This window comes from Coregonus lavaretus (genome assembly GCF_964263955.1).
Source record: "Coregonus lavaretus genome assembly, chromosome: 3".
Classification (NCBI taxonomy): Eukaryota; Metazoa; Chordata; class Actinopteri; order Salmoniformes; family Salmonidae; genus Coregonus; species Coregonus lavaretus.
The window spans coordinates 75,191,103-75,207,649 of NC_139990.1; the positions used below are offsets into that span (position 1 = coordinate 75,191,103).

Here is a 16,547-nt window from a genome sequence, read left to right on the forward strand (position 1 = left end):
ATTGTAAATGTAAAGGTAGTGTAGGTGAGGAGGGATGACAGGAGGGGTAGATTGGGGGAAGGAGGATGCCACTCTATGAGGGTGGTTCTGGGCACCTCCTGTCACACAGCCTGCCAGCAGGGACAGGCCTCGCATGGAGGTGCCAGTCTGGTTGACGGTGATGCAACACACCTTCTCATTCACACACCCACACACAGTACAGTATTGTACACAAACTTTGTTCTTTCTACCGTTCAGACAGACAGAAAGAGATAATTAAGACACACACACATGACGGCACATATGGATACGCACACGCACGCACACATGCAGTGAGGGAAACAATTATTTGATCCCCTGCTGATTTTGTACGTTTGCCCACTGACAAAGAAATGATCAGTCTATAATTTTAATGGTAGGTTTATTTGAACAGTGAGAGACAGAATAACAACAAAAAAATCCAGAGAAACGCATGTAAAAAAAATTATAAATTGATTTGCATTTTAATGAGGGAAATAAGTATTTGACCCCCTCTCAATCAGAAAGATTTCTGGCTCCCAGGAGTCTTTTATACAGGTAACGAGCTGAGATTAGGAGCACACTGTCACGGTTTCGGCCGAGGCTGCCTCTCTTCCTTGTTCGGGCAGGCTTCGGCGTTCGTTGTCTCCGGAATTCTAGCTGCCATCGTTGCATGTTTCTATGTTCGTTTGCTTTATTGTCTGTCGTGCGTTACTGGACGTGGTTACATTATTCGCTCGGTTGAGCTATTCTCTCCACTGTGTTGGAGTGTTTTACGCACCTTTGTAGTGCGCCCGTTTGTTTTGTCCGCCTACGTGCGGAGTTTCGCCTTCGGGCCAGTTTGTTCATTTTCCCGTGTGGAATTTCACTAAAGTCTTTTGGACTGTACTTCGGTGTCCTGCACTTGATTCCACCACTACACCCACCTACAGCATCACTGACAAAATCACACACCTTCAAGAATGGAATCAGCAGGAGCCGCAGCAGCCCAGGCGACGCTGGAGGACAGGGTCCGAGAACAAAGTGACCAGATCCTGCAGATGGGGTCCGCACTGCAGGAGGTGATCGCCACCATCCGAGGCTGGGGGACTCCTCCACCGCCATCCTCTCTGCCAGCACCATCGGCAAGTCAGCCCATTCCCGCTCCGGAAGCCAGAGGAGTTCGACTCTCGCTCCCGAGGGCCTACGATGGGACAGCGGCTGGGTGTCAGGGATTCCTTCTCCAGGTGGAGCTTTACCTGGCCACCGTGCACCCGGCGCCTTCGGGACATGAGAGCGTTTCCGCCCTGATCTCCTGCCTTTCCGGGAAGGCGTTGGAATGGGCCAATGCAGAGTGGAGGAGGATCGACGCGGACACCATCACCTACGACGAGTTCTCCCGCCGCTTCAGGGCGGTGTTCGACCATCCCCCGGAGGGGAAAGCGGCGGGGGAGCGTCTGGTCTTCCTCCGGCAGGGGAAGAGGAGTGCCCAGGAGTTCGCCTTAGAATTCCGTACTCTAGCGGCGGATGTAGTCTACGCGAGGACGTCCGTAGGGAGCTGGCCTGTAGGGACACCAGCCTCTCGTTCGACCAGTTGGTCGACATGTCCATCAGGCTGGATAACCTGCTAGCTACCCGCGGACGTTCCGAGGGGGGTCCGTCCATTTCACCTTCCAGCGCCTCCGAGCCGTGCCCCATGGAGCTCGGGGGCGCTGGCGCTAGAGAGAGGAGGGGTCGGCTTACAAGGGGGTCCATCTCCTGCACCAACTGTGGTCGGGGAGGACACACCGCGGCTAGGTGCTGGGGATGGCCTCCTAGGGGAGAGGACGACAGGTCCCGCTCTGGGGAGTCCTTCCAGGTGAGTAGGCGCCCCACTCACCCAGAGCTCTCTGTTGCACATTTCTGTATACCTGTGCGTTTCCCACAGGTAGCACCTCATTCCCAGCATAAGGCGCTGGTAGATTCAGGCTCGGCTGGGAATTTTGTTGATAAGAAGTTTTGTTTAGCCTTAGGGATCCCCCGTCTCCCTGTTGATGTCCCTTTCCCCGTTCATGCCCTAGATAGCCGTCCGTTGGGTGCGGGCTTGATCAGGGAGGTCACTGCGCCACTTAGGATGTGTGCGCAGGGGGGTCATCAGGAGATGATTCAGCTATTTCTGATCGACTCGCCTGCGTATCCGGTGGTGCTGGGCATGCCCTGGTTGAGTACCCATAACCCATCTATTTCATGGCAGGAGAGGGCTCTGATGGAGTGGTCTGCCCAGTGTGTGGGTCGATGTTTGGGCGTTTCCGTAGGGGCTACCTTGGTGGAGAGTCCAAACCAGGTGCCCGCATTGCACGTTCCCCCTGAGTATGGGGATTTGGCTATTGCGTTTAGTAAGTCGAGGGCGACGCAGTTGCCGCCCCATAGGCAGGGAGATTGTGCGATAGACCTCCAGGCAGGAGCTGCGCTCCCACGGAGCCATGTGTATCCTCTGTCTCAGGAGGAGAAGAAAGCTATGGAGACTTACATAGACGAATCTCTGAGACAAGGATACATACGGCCTTCCACTTCCCCTGCGTCCTCGAGTTTCTTTTTTGTGAAGAAAAAGGATGGTGGGTTACGCCCGTGCATCGATTACCGTGGTCTCAATCAGATCACGGTGAAGTACAGTTATCCACTCCCGCTGATTGCGACCATGACGGAGTCATTGCATGGGGCGCGTTTCTTCACTAAATTAGATCTCAGGAGCGCGTACAACTTGGTGCGCATCAGGGAGGGCGATGAATGGAAGACAGCCTTTAGTACCACCTCGGGCCATTACGAGTATCTGGTCATGCCATACGGGTTGATGAACGCTCCGTCAGTTTTCCAATCATTCGTGGATGAGATCTTCAGGGACATGCAGGGGCAGGGGGTGGTTGTGTACATAGATGACATTCTCGTGTACTCGCCTACCCGAGTCGAGCATGTGGCCCTGGTGCGCAGAGTGTTGCGGAGGCTGGTGGAGCACGACCTGTATGTTAAGGCAGAGAAGTGTCTGTTTTTCCAGGAGTCGGTCTCCTTTTTGGGGTATCAGTTGTCTGCGTCAGGGGTGAAGATGGAGGTAGACCGGGTGTCAGCCGTGCGTAATTGGCAAACACCAACCACTGTGAAGGAGGTGCAGCAGTTTTTGGGGTTTGCGAATTACTACCGGAGGTTTATCCGGGGTTTTGGACAGGTGGCAGCTCCCATCACGTCTCTTTTGAAGGGGGGTCCGGTGCGTCTGCAGTGGTCTGCCGAGGCGGACAGGGCGTTTGGGAGGCTGAAGGACCTGTTTACCTCGACCCCGGTGCTGGCGCATCCGGATCCCTCTTTGCCATTTCAGGTAGAGGTGGACGCGTCTGAGGCCGGTATAGGAGCCGTGCTTTCACAACGGTCAGGCGCGCCACCTAAACTCCGCCCCTGTGCTTTTTATTCTAAGAAGCTCAGTCCGGCGGAGCGAAACTATGACGTAGGGGACAGGGAGCTGTTAGCCGTGGTACAGGCCCTAAAGGTGTGGAGGCACTGGCTTGAGGGGGCTCAACACCCTTTCCTCATTTTGACGGACCACCGTAACCTGGAGTACATCCGGGCAGCGAGGAGGCTGAACCCTCGCCAGGCAAGATGGAATATGTTTTTGACCCGGTTTACATTTAAGATCACGTACATCCCTGGGTCACAGAACGGTAAGGCAGATGCGCTGTCTCGGCGGTATGACACGGAGGAGAGGTCCGTGGAGCCCACTCCCATACTGCCGGAGTCGTGTCTGGTGGCACCGGTAGTGTGGGAGGTCGATGCTGAGCTCGAGCGGGCGTTACGCACCGACCCTAGTCCACCGCAATGCCCGGAGGGTCGGAGGTACGTTCCGCTCGAGGTTCGGGATCGATTGATCTATTGGGCTCACACGTCACCCTCCTCTGGACACCCTGGTATCGGCCGGACAGTGCACTGTCTTAGTGCCAAGTACTGGTGGCCCACGTTGGCAAGGGATGTGAGGGTTTATGTTTCCTCCTGCTCGGTGTGCGCCCAGTGTAAGGCGCCTAGACATCTGCCTAGGCGCCTTACAGGAATACCTGGGATAGGATAAAGTAATCCTTCTACACCCCCCCCCACCCCACAGCGGAGTCACTCACCACCTTCCGGAGACATTTGAAACTCCACCTCTTTAAGGAATACCTGGGATAGGATAAAGTAATCCTTCTACCCCCCCCCAAAAAAATTGTAAAGTGGTTATCCCACTGGCTATAGGATGAATGCATCAATTTGTGAGTCGCTCTGGACTAGAGCGTCTGCTAAATGACGTAAATGTGCCCTTGAGCAAGGCACTTAACCCTAATTGCTCCTGTAAGTCGCTCTGGATAAGAGCGTCTGCTAAATGACTAAAATGTAAATGTAAGTTACTACCCCTGCCCGTTCCACAACGACCATGGTCTCACCTCTCGGTGGATTTCCTTACTGACCTTCCTCCTTCACAGGGAAATACCACTATACTGGTCGTTGTGGACCGGTTTTCCAAGGCCTGTCGTCTGCTCCCCCTGCCGGGCCTTCCTACTGTCCTGCAAACTGCCGAAGCACTATTCACCCATGTGTTCCGGCACTACGGGGTACCCGAGGATATTGTGTCTGATCGAGGTCCCCAATTTACCTCCAGGGTTTGGATAGCCTTTATGGAGCAGTTGGGGGTCTCGGTGAGCCTCACCTCGGGTTACCACCCGGAGAGTAATGGGCAGGTGGAACGCGTGAACCAGGATGTGGGTAGGTTTCTTAGAACATACTGCCAGGACCGGCCGGAGGAGTGGGCAAGGTACGTTCCCTGGGCCGAGATGGCCCAGAATTCTCTACGCCACTCCTCCACTAACCTGACCCCTTTTCAATGTGTGTTAAGTTACCAGCCGGTTCTGGCACCTTGGCAGCAGAGCCAGATCGAGGCTCCTGCGGTGGTTGAGTGGGCGCGGCGCTCGGAGGAGACATGGAACGCTGCACACGTCCACCTGCAGCGGGCTCTCCGTCGTCATAAGGCGAGCACCGATCTCCACCGCAGTGAGGGACCGGTGTACGCACCTGGTGATCGAGTCTGGCTCTCTACCAGAAACCTGCCCCTCCGCCTGCCCTGTCGGAAACTGGGTCGGCGGTTTGTAGGGCCATTTAAAGTCCTGAGAAGGTTGAACGAGGTGTGTTACAAGTTACAACTACCTGTTGAATATAAAAGTATTAACCCCTCGTTCCATGTGTCTCTTCTCAGGCCGGTGGTAGCTGGCCCACTCCAAGAATGTGAGATCAGGGAGACTCCTCCGCCCCCATTGGACATCGAGGGGGCAGCGGCCTACTCCGTGAGGTCCATCTTGGATTCGAGACATCGGATGGGGGGTCTCCAATATCTAGTGGAGTGGGAGGGGTACGGTCCGGAGGAACGGTGCTGGGTGCCGAGGAGAGACATTTTGGACCCGTCTCTCCTGACGGAATTCCATCGTGGGCACCCGACGCACCCTGCTCCGCGTCCTCCTGGTCGTCCCCGAGGCCGGAGTCGGCGCACATCTGGAGCCGCGCGTCAAGGGGGGGGGGGGGGTACTGTCACGGATTCGGCCGAGGCTGCCTCTCTTCCTTGTTCGGGCAGGCTTCGGCGTTCGTTGTCTCCGGAATTCTAGCTGCCATCGTTGCATGTTTCTATGTTCGTTTGCTTTATTGTCTGTCGTGCGTTACTGGACGTGGTTACATTATTCACTTGGTTTAGCTATTCTCTCCACTGTGTTGGAGCGTTTTACGCACCTGTGTAGTGCGCCCGTTTGTTTTGTCCGCCTACGTGCGGAGTTTCGCCTTCGGGCCAGTTTGTTCATTTTCCCGTGTGGAATTTCACTAAAGTCTTTTGGACTGTACTTCGGTGTCCTGCGCTTGATTCCACCACTACACCCACCTACAGCATCACTGACACACACTCTTAAAGGGAGTGCTCCTAATCTCAGCTTGTTACCTGTATAAAAGACACCTGTCCACAGAAGCAATCAATCAATCAGATTCCAAACTCTCCACCATGGCCAAGACCAAAGAGCTCTCCAAGGATGTCAGGGACAAGATTGTAGACCTACACAAGGCTGGAATGGGCTACAAGACCATCGCCAAGCAGCTTGGTGAGAAGGTGACAACAGTTGTGCGATTATTCGCAAATGGAAGAAACACAAAATAACTGTCAATCTCCCTCGGCCTGGGACTCCATGCAAGATCTCACCTCGTGGATTTGCAATGATCATGAGAACGGTGAGGAATCATCCCAGAACTACACGGGAGGATCTTGTGTGTGTGTGTGTGTGTGTGTGTGTGTGTGTGCGCGCGCAAGCATGGGTGTATAAATGCTCTTAGTGACTCACCCTTGTCACGTTTTTGACACGGAATAGACGAGTGATGATGTCGTCGTCAGCTGACATGGACAGGAACTCAACCTCCATGGGCCCATACTGCTGTAGACCAGGCTCTGGCCAGTACTGGTCACAGGGCTAGTGAGAGAGAGAGGAGGGGAGAGAGAGAGACAGGGAGAGAGGGTAGAGTGAAAAGAGGAGAATGAGAAAATAGTTCATTTGGATCACTGTCAAGATTCCAAAAGGGAAACATCAGAGTCTAATCAACTCACCCCCAAAACCACCCTGTGACGACTCCAAAAGTGTTCCAATGCCATATGATTGGAACAGGTAACAAAAACTAGCAGACCTTACTGAGAGGAAGGGCTCTCACATAATGATGAAAGAGAGAGAGAGAGAGAGAGAGAGAGAGAGAGAGAGAGAGAGAGAGAGAGAGAGAGAGAGAGAGAGAGAGAGAGAGAGAGAGAGAGAGAGAGAGAGAGAGAGAGAGAGAGAGAGAGAGAGAGAGAGAGAGAGAGAGGTGGGCCGGTATTAAGGAGATGAGACAGGAGCAGAGGGGGATGGGGTAATGCCCTGTGACAAGTGTCTTATAATGCATTAATAGGCAGTCAGGCAGAGAGAAACCTTGAGTTATAGCTTAGGGGTAGGACTAAAAGTGATATAGGCCCGTGTAGCTCAGTTGGTAGAGCGTGGCGTTTGCAACGCCAGGGTTGTGGGTTCGATTCCCACGGGGGGCTAGTATGACAAAAAATTTAAATATGTATGCACTCACTAACTGTAAGTTGCTCTGGATAAGAGCTTCTGCTAAATGACTAAAATGTAAAATGTAAATATAGCTGTTTCTCTAGAGACCGAAATTAAGCGAGGAGTGTTACTGACTCCAGAAGATCAATGTGGTCAAAAGCACACACACTCATACAGAGACTAAGTGATGGCAGAGCAGCATGGCTCTGACTGGTTAAGTCTTCCGCTATCAGCACTATTGCCACAGGAGCAAGAGTTGAGCTAAGATACAGCATCCCAGACACTGCCAGTAGAATCAGAACTAGATTCAGATCTGCAGCAATTTTCATTGTGAAAAGTGAAATGCGGATTCATATCAAATGTTATTAGTCACATACACATGTTTAGCAGATGTTATTGAGGGTGTAGCGAAATGCTTGTGTTTCTAGCTCAAACAGTGCAGTAATTACTCCCGAGTGGCGCAGTGGTCTAAGGCACTGCATCGCAGTGCTAGCTGTGCCACTAGAGATCCTGGCTCGAATCCAGGCTCTGTCGTAGCCGGCCGCGACCGGGAGACCCATGGGGCGGCGCACAATTGGCCCAGCGTCGTCTAGGGTAGGGGAGGGAATGGCCGGCAGGGGATGTAGCTCAGTTCGTAGAGCTTCGATTCCCACGGGGGGTATAAAAAATTAAATAAAAATGTATGCACTAACTGTAAGTCGCTCTGGATAAGAGCGTCTGCTAAATGATTAAAATGTAAATGTAAATATCTAACAAGTAATATCTAACAATTCCACAACAATACACACAAATCTAAAGTAAAGGAATGGAATTAAGAATATAAAAATATATGGACGAGCAATGTCGAAGTGGCATAGACTAAGATACAGTAGAATAGAAGAGAACACATTATATAGAGTACCAGTCAAAATTCATTACAGTTACCAACCTCAGAAATTGCAGCCCAAATAAATGCTTCACAGAGTTCAAGTAACAGACACAACTCAACATCAACTGTTAAGAGGAGACTGTGTGAATCATGCCTTCATGGTCGAATTGCTAAAAAAGAAACCACTACTAAAGGACACCAATAATAAGGAGACTTGGTTGGCCAAGGAACACGAGCAATGGACATTAGACCGGTCGACATTTGTCCTTTGGTCTGGAGTCCAAATTGGAGATCTTTGGTTCCAACCGCCGTTGTATGCACTCACTAACTGTAAGTCGCTCTGGATAAGAGCGTCCGCTAAATGACTAAAATGTAAAAATGTAATGCATACAGTATATCTTAATATACATAAATATTGATATATATATATATATATATATATATAGCTCACCCAGGCAGAGTTGGACTGGTTGAGCTGGTTGAGCATGACCACCGAGGTGCAGCCGTAGTCAAACACCAACCTCCAGAAGTCAGCGGTGGTAGCGGGGAGCGGGTGAGGGGTGACGATGAAGGTGCCGGGCTGGTGGAAGCTGTCAGTGAGTGCCGCATTGATGTAGTTGTTGCTCTCGCCCTCAGTGGTGACCAGGAAAGCCAGGGCGCGGTCGGGCGGCAGCACGTCCATGCTGCGGTTCTTCTCCCGGTTCCTGGGGAGCAGGGCGATGCTGCACTCCTCCATGTCCAGGTGAGGTGTGACCGAGTTCAACGTCTGGAGGGGAGGTGGAAAGGGAGGGAAGATGGAGGGGAGGGGGGAGGAAGAGAAGAGGGGTGGGAGGATGATAGGAAGAGTTGAAAGAGGGAGGAAGATATAAAGATTTAGTGGAGGTAGAATTTATGAGATTGGTGAGGTGAGGAGAGGTGAGATGAAGTACCAGAAATAAAAATAGGCGATGAAGAAAAATGAGGGAAAGGAGGGAATTGATGGAGGCAGAGAGAAGGGGAGGAAGTGAAGAAAACAGCGTGTTAATGACAGATTGGCCACTCGTTATTCTCTGTCAATACCGGTACATTGATTGACAGTGGCAGTTAGAAGCATCTTAAAAAAAAGTTTAACATCAATCTGAAATAGTCATAGAGTTCAATAACAAATTGGAAATATTAGGCCAGCCTCATGCATCATGAACACAAATGTTATGAACCTTTGGGAAAACTGAATATTTTGCACCTATTACCTTTTATGAACATTAACAAGCATTCCACCATAATTACATAAGACAATATGAACAAAATATTTGGATCATTAATGCACCACATCAATAATAGATCTGGGAAATGCTGATCTTAGTGATACTGGCTGGTGTTGGCTCTATCTGGGCTTTGTGATAGATACAGCATGAGCAAAATATAGCTAAAGTTTGTATTAGAGGTTGTATTTGGCATACATTGCATGGATCCTTTCAGAAGGAATATCAGTTGGGTGAATTTACAGGATCAAAGGGATCCACTTGACCATCTTACTTAGGAAGAACTAACAACCTGTAATCAGAGACCACCCAGGCCCATTTTTCCCCCGCCTAAGCAATAATTCATCAAGTAATGAAAGTGGCATAATTCATATGGAGTGTTTAAGGAAAAAACCCACCCAGAGGACTGGGTGATCTCGCGTTCTGAGGTCGACGTGAGTAAGGTCTTTAATCAAGTCAACCCCCGCAAGGCCGCGGGGTCCGACTTATACCAGGATGCGTACTCAGAGCTGGCAGCTGGCAGGCATATTCACGGTTATTTTCAACCTGTCCTTGTCCTAGTCTATAATCCCCACATGTTTTAAGATGAACACCATCATTCCTGATCCCAATAACTATAAGGCTTAATGCAAAATGAATACTGCCATGTGAAAATGTTCCCACCTATAATAATTGCACACGTATCTCTTTATGTGGATGGCTGAGCTCGTGCGGATATTTCTCTCTCACACTCCCTCGACCTCAAAAAACAGTTCTGTGGGCACGCGCATTTGCTTTACACGTCTGCCAATCAATGGTGGCCAGGAGTATTGACTCTGACCAATCAGAAGCTTGTTGAGGTATCAGGTCAGTATATAGATACCCGGAATCGCGCGTCAAAGTGCTGAGGGTTAATGTGAGGAGCGATTTTTTGCGATTGCAAAGACTTGGGTGCTATGTTTTCGATTGACAGTGCATATATTTGTTTGTTAGTTAGTTAGTTAGCTAGCTATACAAACAAGTTAAAACTGCACACCTCTGAGAACAAGCCATCTCGACCAGTTTACAGCTAATTATGCTAGTTAGCTAGATAAATCAAGGGCGAGGGGGTGTGAGAGAAACGAGTTCAGCCATCCACACAGAAAATGTTTACAACTTGATGTCACAATCACAACACAAACTATTTCACGCTGGGAAGATTTTTACATGACACCCTGTAGCACTCACATCTGCAATCATGAAGTGCTTTGAGAGAATGGTTATGGGCACACATCAACTCCATCATCGCAGACACCATAGACCCACTCCAATTTGGATACCACCCCAACAGATCCATAGACGACGCAATCTCAATTGCACTCCACACGGCCATCACCCACCTAGATAAGAGGAATACCTACAGTATGCGAGTATGCTGTTCCTTGACTACAGCTCAGTGTTCAACACCATTGATCCCTTGAAGCTCGTCACCAAGATTAGGGACCTGGGACTGAACACCTCCCTCTGCAACTAAATCCTGAACTTCCAGACAGGCTGACCGGAGGTAATGAGTGTAGGCAATATCACCTCCGCCCCACTGACCCTCATCATCGGGCCCCACAGCGGTGTGTGCTTAGTCTCCTCCTGTACTCCCTGTTCACCCACGACTGCGTGGCCACGCACGACTCAAACACCATCATCAAGTTTGCTGACGACATGACGGTGGTAGGCCTCATCACCGGCGACGATGAGACAGCCTATAGGGAGGAGGACAGTGACCTGGCAGTGTGGTGCTGGAACAACAACCTCTCCCTCAACATCAGTAAGAACAAGGAGTTGATCGTGGACTACAGGAAACAGGGTCGGAAGCTTCATCCACATCGACGGGGCTGCAGTGGAGCCGGTCAAGAGCTTCAAGTTCCTTGGTGTGACGTAAAATGGTCCACAAACACTCTCACATTCCCCTCAGGAGGTTGAAAATGTTTGACATGGGCTGTCAAATCCTAAAAAAGTTATACAGCTGTACCATTGAGAACATCTTGACTGGCTGCATTACTGCTTGGTATGGCAATAGCACCGCCCTCGATCACATGGCACTACAGACGGTGGTGCGGACAGCCCAGTACATCACTGGGACCGAGCTCCCTGCCATCCAGGACCTCTATATCAGGCGCCGTGAAAAGAAGGCCCAGAGAATCGTTAAAGACTCCAGCCACACAAACCATAGACTGTTCTCTCTGCTTCCGCATGGCAAGTGGTCCTGGTGCATCAAGTCTGACAGCAACAGACTCCTGAACAGCTTCTATCCCCAAGCCATAATACTGCAATATATATATAAATAGCTAACAAAATGGCTACATGGACTATCTGAGTTGACACTCACAGGGCCTTATACACTCACGCACACTGACACTCAAAAACACACACAAACACTCACTTCATCATTTGCTCACACACACATAATATGCACATACATTTATACAGACTCTACACACACGCACACCCACTCAAATACAATCATCTTATACGCTGCTGCTACTCTGTTTATCATATATCCTGATGCCTAGTCACCTTACGCCTATACATATCTACCTCTATCACTCCAGTATTCCTGCACATTGTTAATATGGTACTGGAACTGACTGACTCTGTATATAGTATGCTTACTTACTTTCTCATGTTCTTCTTATTTCTATTTATTGTGTGTTTTTGTTCTACCTTATGCTATTTATAGTATTACATTGTTATTGATTACTGCATTGTTGGGTTTAGAGCTTGCAAGAAAAGCATGTCACTGTACTTGTGCACATGACATTAAAACTTGAAACATAAAAGGGGGGATGCGTGGGGGCCTATTCCAGTATGAAATGCAGTACTTTGAAATGCGAAACCTCGAATCAATGCGGCTGCTCTTAGAGTAGAGTCAGTAGACAGTACTGTTTGGAGGACTGGGAGAGGAAGTGAATGCATGTGGGAACACAGCTGGTGCTGCTCTGTCCTAATCAGAATCAAATAAAGTGTTCTGAGACCACCACATTCCCGGCTTCCCGCAAATCATGGGGGATTTGAATGACAATCGCACACTTTCAAAGGTGAGAGGAAACTGGAATCCTTGTTTTGCCGTTCGCAAACACACATGCATTTGCACGCACACACACACATGCAAGAAGACAGGTAGGCACGCATTCACAAGCACACATTCACGCACGGACGCACATACACCTGCACGGACACACGCACCAGACCTTTAAAAAAAAGTAGTACTTTTCTGAGATCTGCTTTCAAATAGTTTTAAAAAGTAGTCATTTGTTGGTATCTGTTTTCAAATAGTTGTAATCACCTCCAGAGTAACTATTTGTTCCCCTGGAACAATTTTTCTGTGGGAACAAACAGTTAATTTGGAGGTGACTACAACTATTTGTGCCTGTGTAATAAAACTGTAATTACTTTTGGAGCAACATTTTATTTGTATTTATTATGGATCCCAATTACTCAACCCTGCACCTTAGAGGCTGCTGCCCTATGTACATAGACATGGAATTACTGGTAACTTTAATAATGGAACACTAGTCACTTTAATAATATTTACATACTGTTTTACTCATTTCATATGAATATACTGTATTCTACTGTATTTTAGTCAAAGCCATTCTGACATTGCTCGTCCTAATATTTATATATTTCTTAATTCTATTATTTTATTTTTAGATTTCTGTGTATTGTTGTGAATTGATAGATACTACTGCACTCTAGGAACACAAGTATTTCGCTACACCCGCAATAACATCTGCTAAATATGTGTATGTGACCAATAACATGTGATTTCATTACATTTTAATTAACTGCTGCCAAGCAGCTATTCTTCCTGGGGTCCAGCAAAATTAAGGCAGTTTATACAATTTCTAAAACATTACAATACAATCACAACAGATTTCACAACACATTAAGTTTGTGACCTCAGGCCACTACTCTACAACACTAAATCCATGTGTACGTGTGTGTATAGTGCCTGTGTTTGTGTCTCTTCACAGTCCTCAGTGTTCCATAAGGTGTATTTTTATCTATTTTTAAAAAATCTGATTCTACTGTTTGCATCAGTTACTTGATGTGGAATAGAGTTCCATGTAGTCATGGCTCTATGTAGTACTGTGCGCCTCCCATAGCCTGTTCTGGACTTGGGGGCTGTGACGAGACCTCTGGTGGCATCCCTTGTGGGGTATGCGTGGGTGTTAGAGCTGTGTGCCAGTAGTTCAAACAGACAGCTCGGTGCATTCAACATTTCAATAGCTCTCACAAATACAAGTAGTGATGAAGTCAATCTCTCCTCCACTTTGAGCCAGGAGAGATTGACATACATATTATTAATGTTAGCTCTCTGTGTACATCCAAGGGCCAGCCGTGTTGCCCTGTTCTGAGCCAAATGCAATTTTCCTAAATCCCTCTTTGTGGCACCTGACCACATGACTGAACAGTAGTCCATGTGGCGACAAAACTAGGGCCTGTAGGACATGCCTTGTTGATAGTGCTGTTAGGAAGGCAGAGCAACTCTTTATTATGGACAGACTTCTCCCCATCTTAGCATCTGTTGTATCAATATGTTTTGACTTTAACAGTTTACAAGGGTTACTTGAGGGTTACTCCAAGCAGTTTAGTCACCTTCACTTGCTCAATTTCCACATTATTTGTCCCAAATAAAAAGCTTTTAGTTTTAGAAATATTTAGGACTAACTTATTCCTTGCCACCCATTCTGAAACTAACTGCAGCTCTTTGTTAAGTGTTGCAGTCATTTCAGTCGCTGCAGCAGCTGACGTGTATAGTGTTCAGTCATCCGCATACATAGACACACATACATAGACACAATGGCATGTCGTTAGTAAAGACTGAAAATGTAAAGGGCCTAGACAGCTGCCCTTGGAATTTCTACCTGGATTATGTCGGAGAAGCTTCCATTAAATAACACCCTCTGTGTTCTGTTAGTCAGGTAATTCTTTATCCACAATATAGCAGGGGGTGTAAAGCCATAACACATGTTTTTCCAGCAGCAGACTATCATCAATAATATCAGAAGCCACATTGAAGTCTAACAAAACAGCCTCCACAATCTTTTTATCATCAATTTCTCTCCGCCAATCATCAGTGTAACTGCTGTGCTTGTTGATTGTCCATCCCTATAAGTGTGCTGAAAGTCTGTTGTCAATCTGTTTACTGTAAAATAGCATTGTATCTGGTCAAACACACATTTTTTCCAAACGTTTACTAAGGGTTGGTAACGGGCTGATTGGTCGGCTATTTGAGCCAGTAAAGGGGGCTTTACTATTCTTAGGTTTGCTTCCCTCCAGGCCTGAGGGCACACACTTTCTAGTAGGCTTAATTGAAAATATGGCAAATAGGAGTGGCAATCTCTTCCGCTATTATCCTCAGTAATTTTCCATCCAAGTTTTCAGACCCCGGTGGCTTGTCATTGTGGATAGACAACAATACTTTTTTCACCTCTTCCACACTTACTTTACAAAATTCAAAATTACTATGCTTATTTGGTCAGATATACTTGGATGTGTAGTGTCAGCGTTTGTTGCTGGCATGTCATGCCTAAGTCTGCTAATCTTGCCAATGAAAAAATCATTAAAGTAGTTGGCAATATCAGTGGGTTTTGTGATGAATGATCCATTTGATTCAATGAATGATGGAGTCGAGTTTGCCTTCTTGCCCAAAATTTCATTTAAGTTGCTCCAAAGCTTTTTACTATAATTCTTTATCTCATTTATCTTTCTTTCATAGTGTAGTTTATTCTTCTTTATATTCAGTTTAGTCACATGATTTCTCAATTTGCAGTACCTTTGCCAATCGGTTGTTTAGCCAGACTTATTTGCCATTCCTTTTGTCTTATCCCTCTCAACCAGACTATTTTTCAATTCCTGATCAATCCAAGGGGATTTTACAGTTTTTACAGTCATTTTCGTAATGGGTGCGTTCTTATTAGTAACTGGAATAAGCAATTTCATAAATATGTCAAGTGCAGCGTCTGGCTGCTCCTCATTACACACCACAGACCAGCAAATATTATTTACATCATAAACATAAGAATCACTACAAAACGTATTGTATGACCTCTTATACACTTTCCTAGCTATTAGCATGTTGTTACATAATACTTTGGTAATTGTATTTTAATTGCAGAGCAATGAGCTGAGAGTTTTTGTCACTACTGTACACGAGGAATAGGGACTGTTCCTTATTCCACTTGTGTAATAATTCCATTATTATGCAATTTATAAAGCAATTTCCAAAGTCCTATGTAACAACAATGTTGCTATTGTAATAATCACAAAGTTAATATATTACTTTATGTCTCACTCATATATGTGTTAGTCATTTTGAAGCTGCAAAAGTGGTCTACTCTAATGGCCCTCATGTATTTTATTCTAGCTATAGGCTATATTAAGATTCATATCTAAGAGCCCTCCAAACCATGTGCTTATGATCATATATTTATACTAATTCAACTACCGTAAAACTTCAATCAATATCCCAGGCATTTATTTGGCTCCCGAGTGGCGCAGCGGTCTAAGGCACTGCATCTCAGTGCTAGAGGCGTCACTACAGACCCTGGTTTGATTCCAGGCTGTATCACAATCCGGCCGTGATTGGGAGTCCCATAGGGCGGCACATAATTGGCCCAGCGTCGTCCGGGTTTTGCCGGGGTAGGTCGTCATTGTAAATAAGAATTTGTTCTTAACTGACTTGCTTAGTTAAATAAAGGTTAAATAAAATAAATAAAAATTTATTAAAATCACTGAACACAACAGGCGCTTATCAGAGAAAGGCTTCTATTTGAGCCAGATTTCTATTTCCTTAATGCACACCATTTTTACTGATTTGCATAGTTAATTGTTTAATTTCAGCATTAATTTCCAGCATTTTAATCCCTTTTTTCATTTCCTGCACTAATGTGTTATCATTTACATACGGTCACGTTTCTTTTGCTTTAGTATGCCTCTATAAACAAAAACAACAGATGGTGATCAGCCGATTTCTGGGGGTCTGTACTCCCAAAGTTGTTGACAATTTCAGCTGTTAGCAGCCAATGGCTAGCAGTTTCATACTGGCGCTAAAAATTTATGATTGCGATAATTTTTTCGAATCATTACTGAATTATGTAATGTAACAAATCAAAAATTAAACCTCTTAAACAATTCATGGTAATTCATGATAACCTCATAAACAATTAATTTAGACACGTTTATTTGAAGCAGCGTTTATTTGCTGATATGTGTGTCGTTGCCATGCTATTAAAAGTGACAGGCAGCTATTTGAGACTGCGTTTAATTGAAGTTTTACAGTAAGTGTTTTAGTCTTCATCAAATGTTTGGCAGTCATCAAATCATAGTATTTTTGTGTTTAAATAACTT

At 46.8% G+C, this 16,547-nt stretch overlaps 1 protein-coding gene across 1 annotated transcript in view; it reads right to left on the reverse strand.

Moving 5' to 3' along the window:
- LOC311122512 (receptor-type tyrosine-protein phosphatase U-like) overlaps positions 1-16,547 on the reverse strand; it is a 241,492-nt gene that overhangs the window by 18,230 nt on the left and 206,715 nt on the right. The window contains exons 25-26 of the mRNA XM_084158074.1: positions 8,390-8,704; positions 6,339-6,464 (exon numbers count right to left, since the gene is read on the reverse strand). Coding sequence (XP_084014200.1) covers positions 6,339-6,464; positions 8,390-8,704 — 441 coding nt within the window. The remainder of the gene's footprint in view (positions 1-6,338; positions 6,465-8,389; positions 8,705-16,547) is intronic.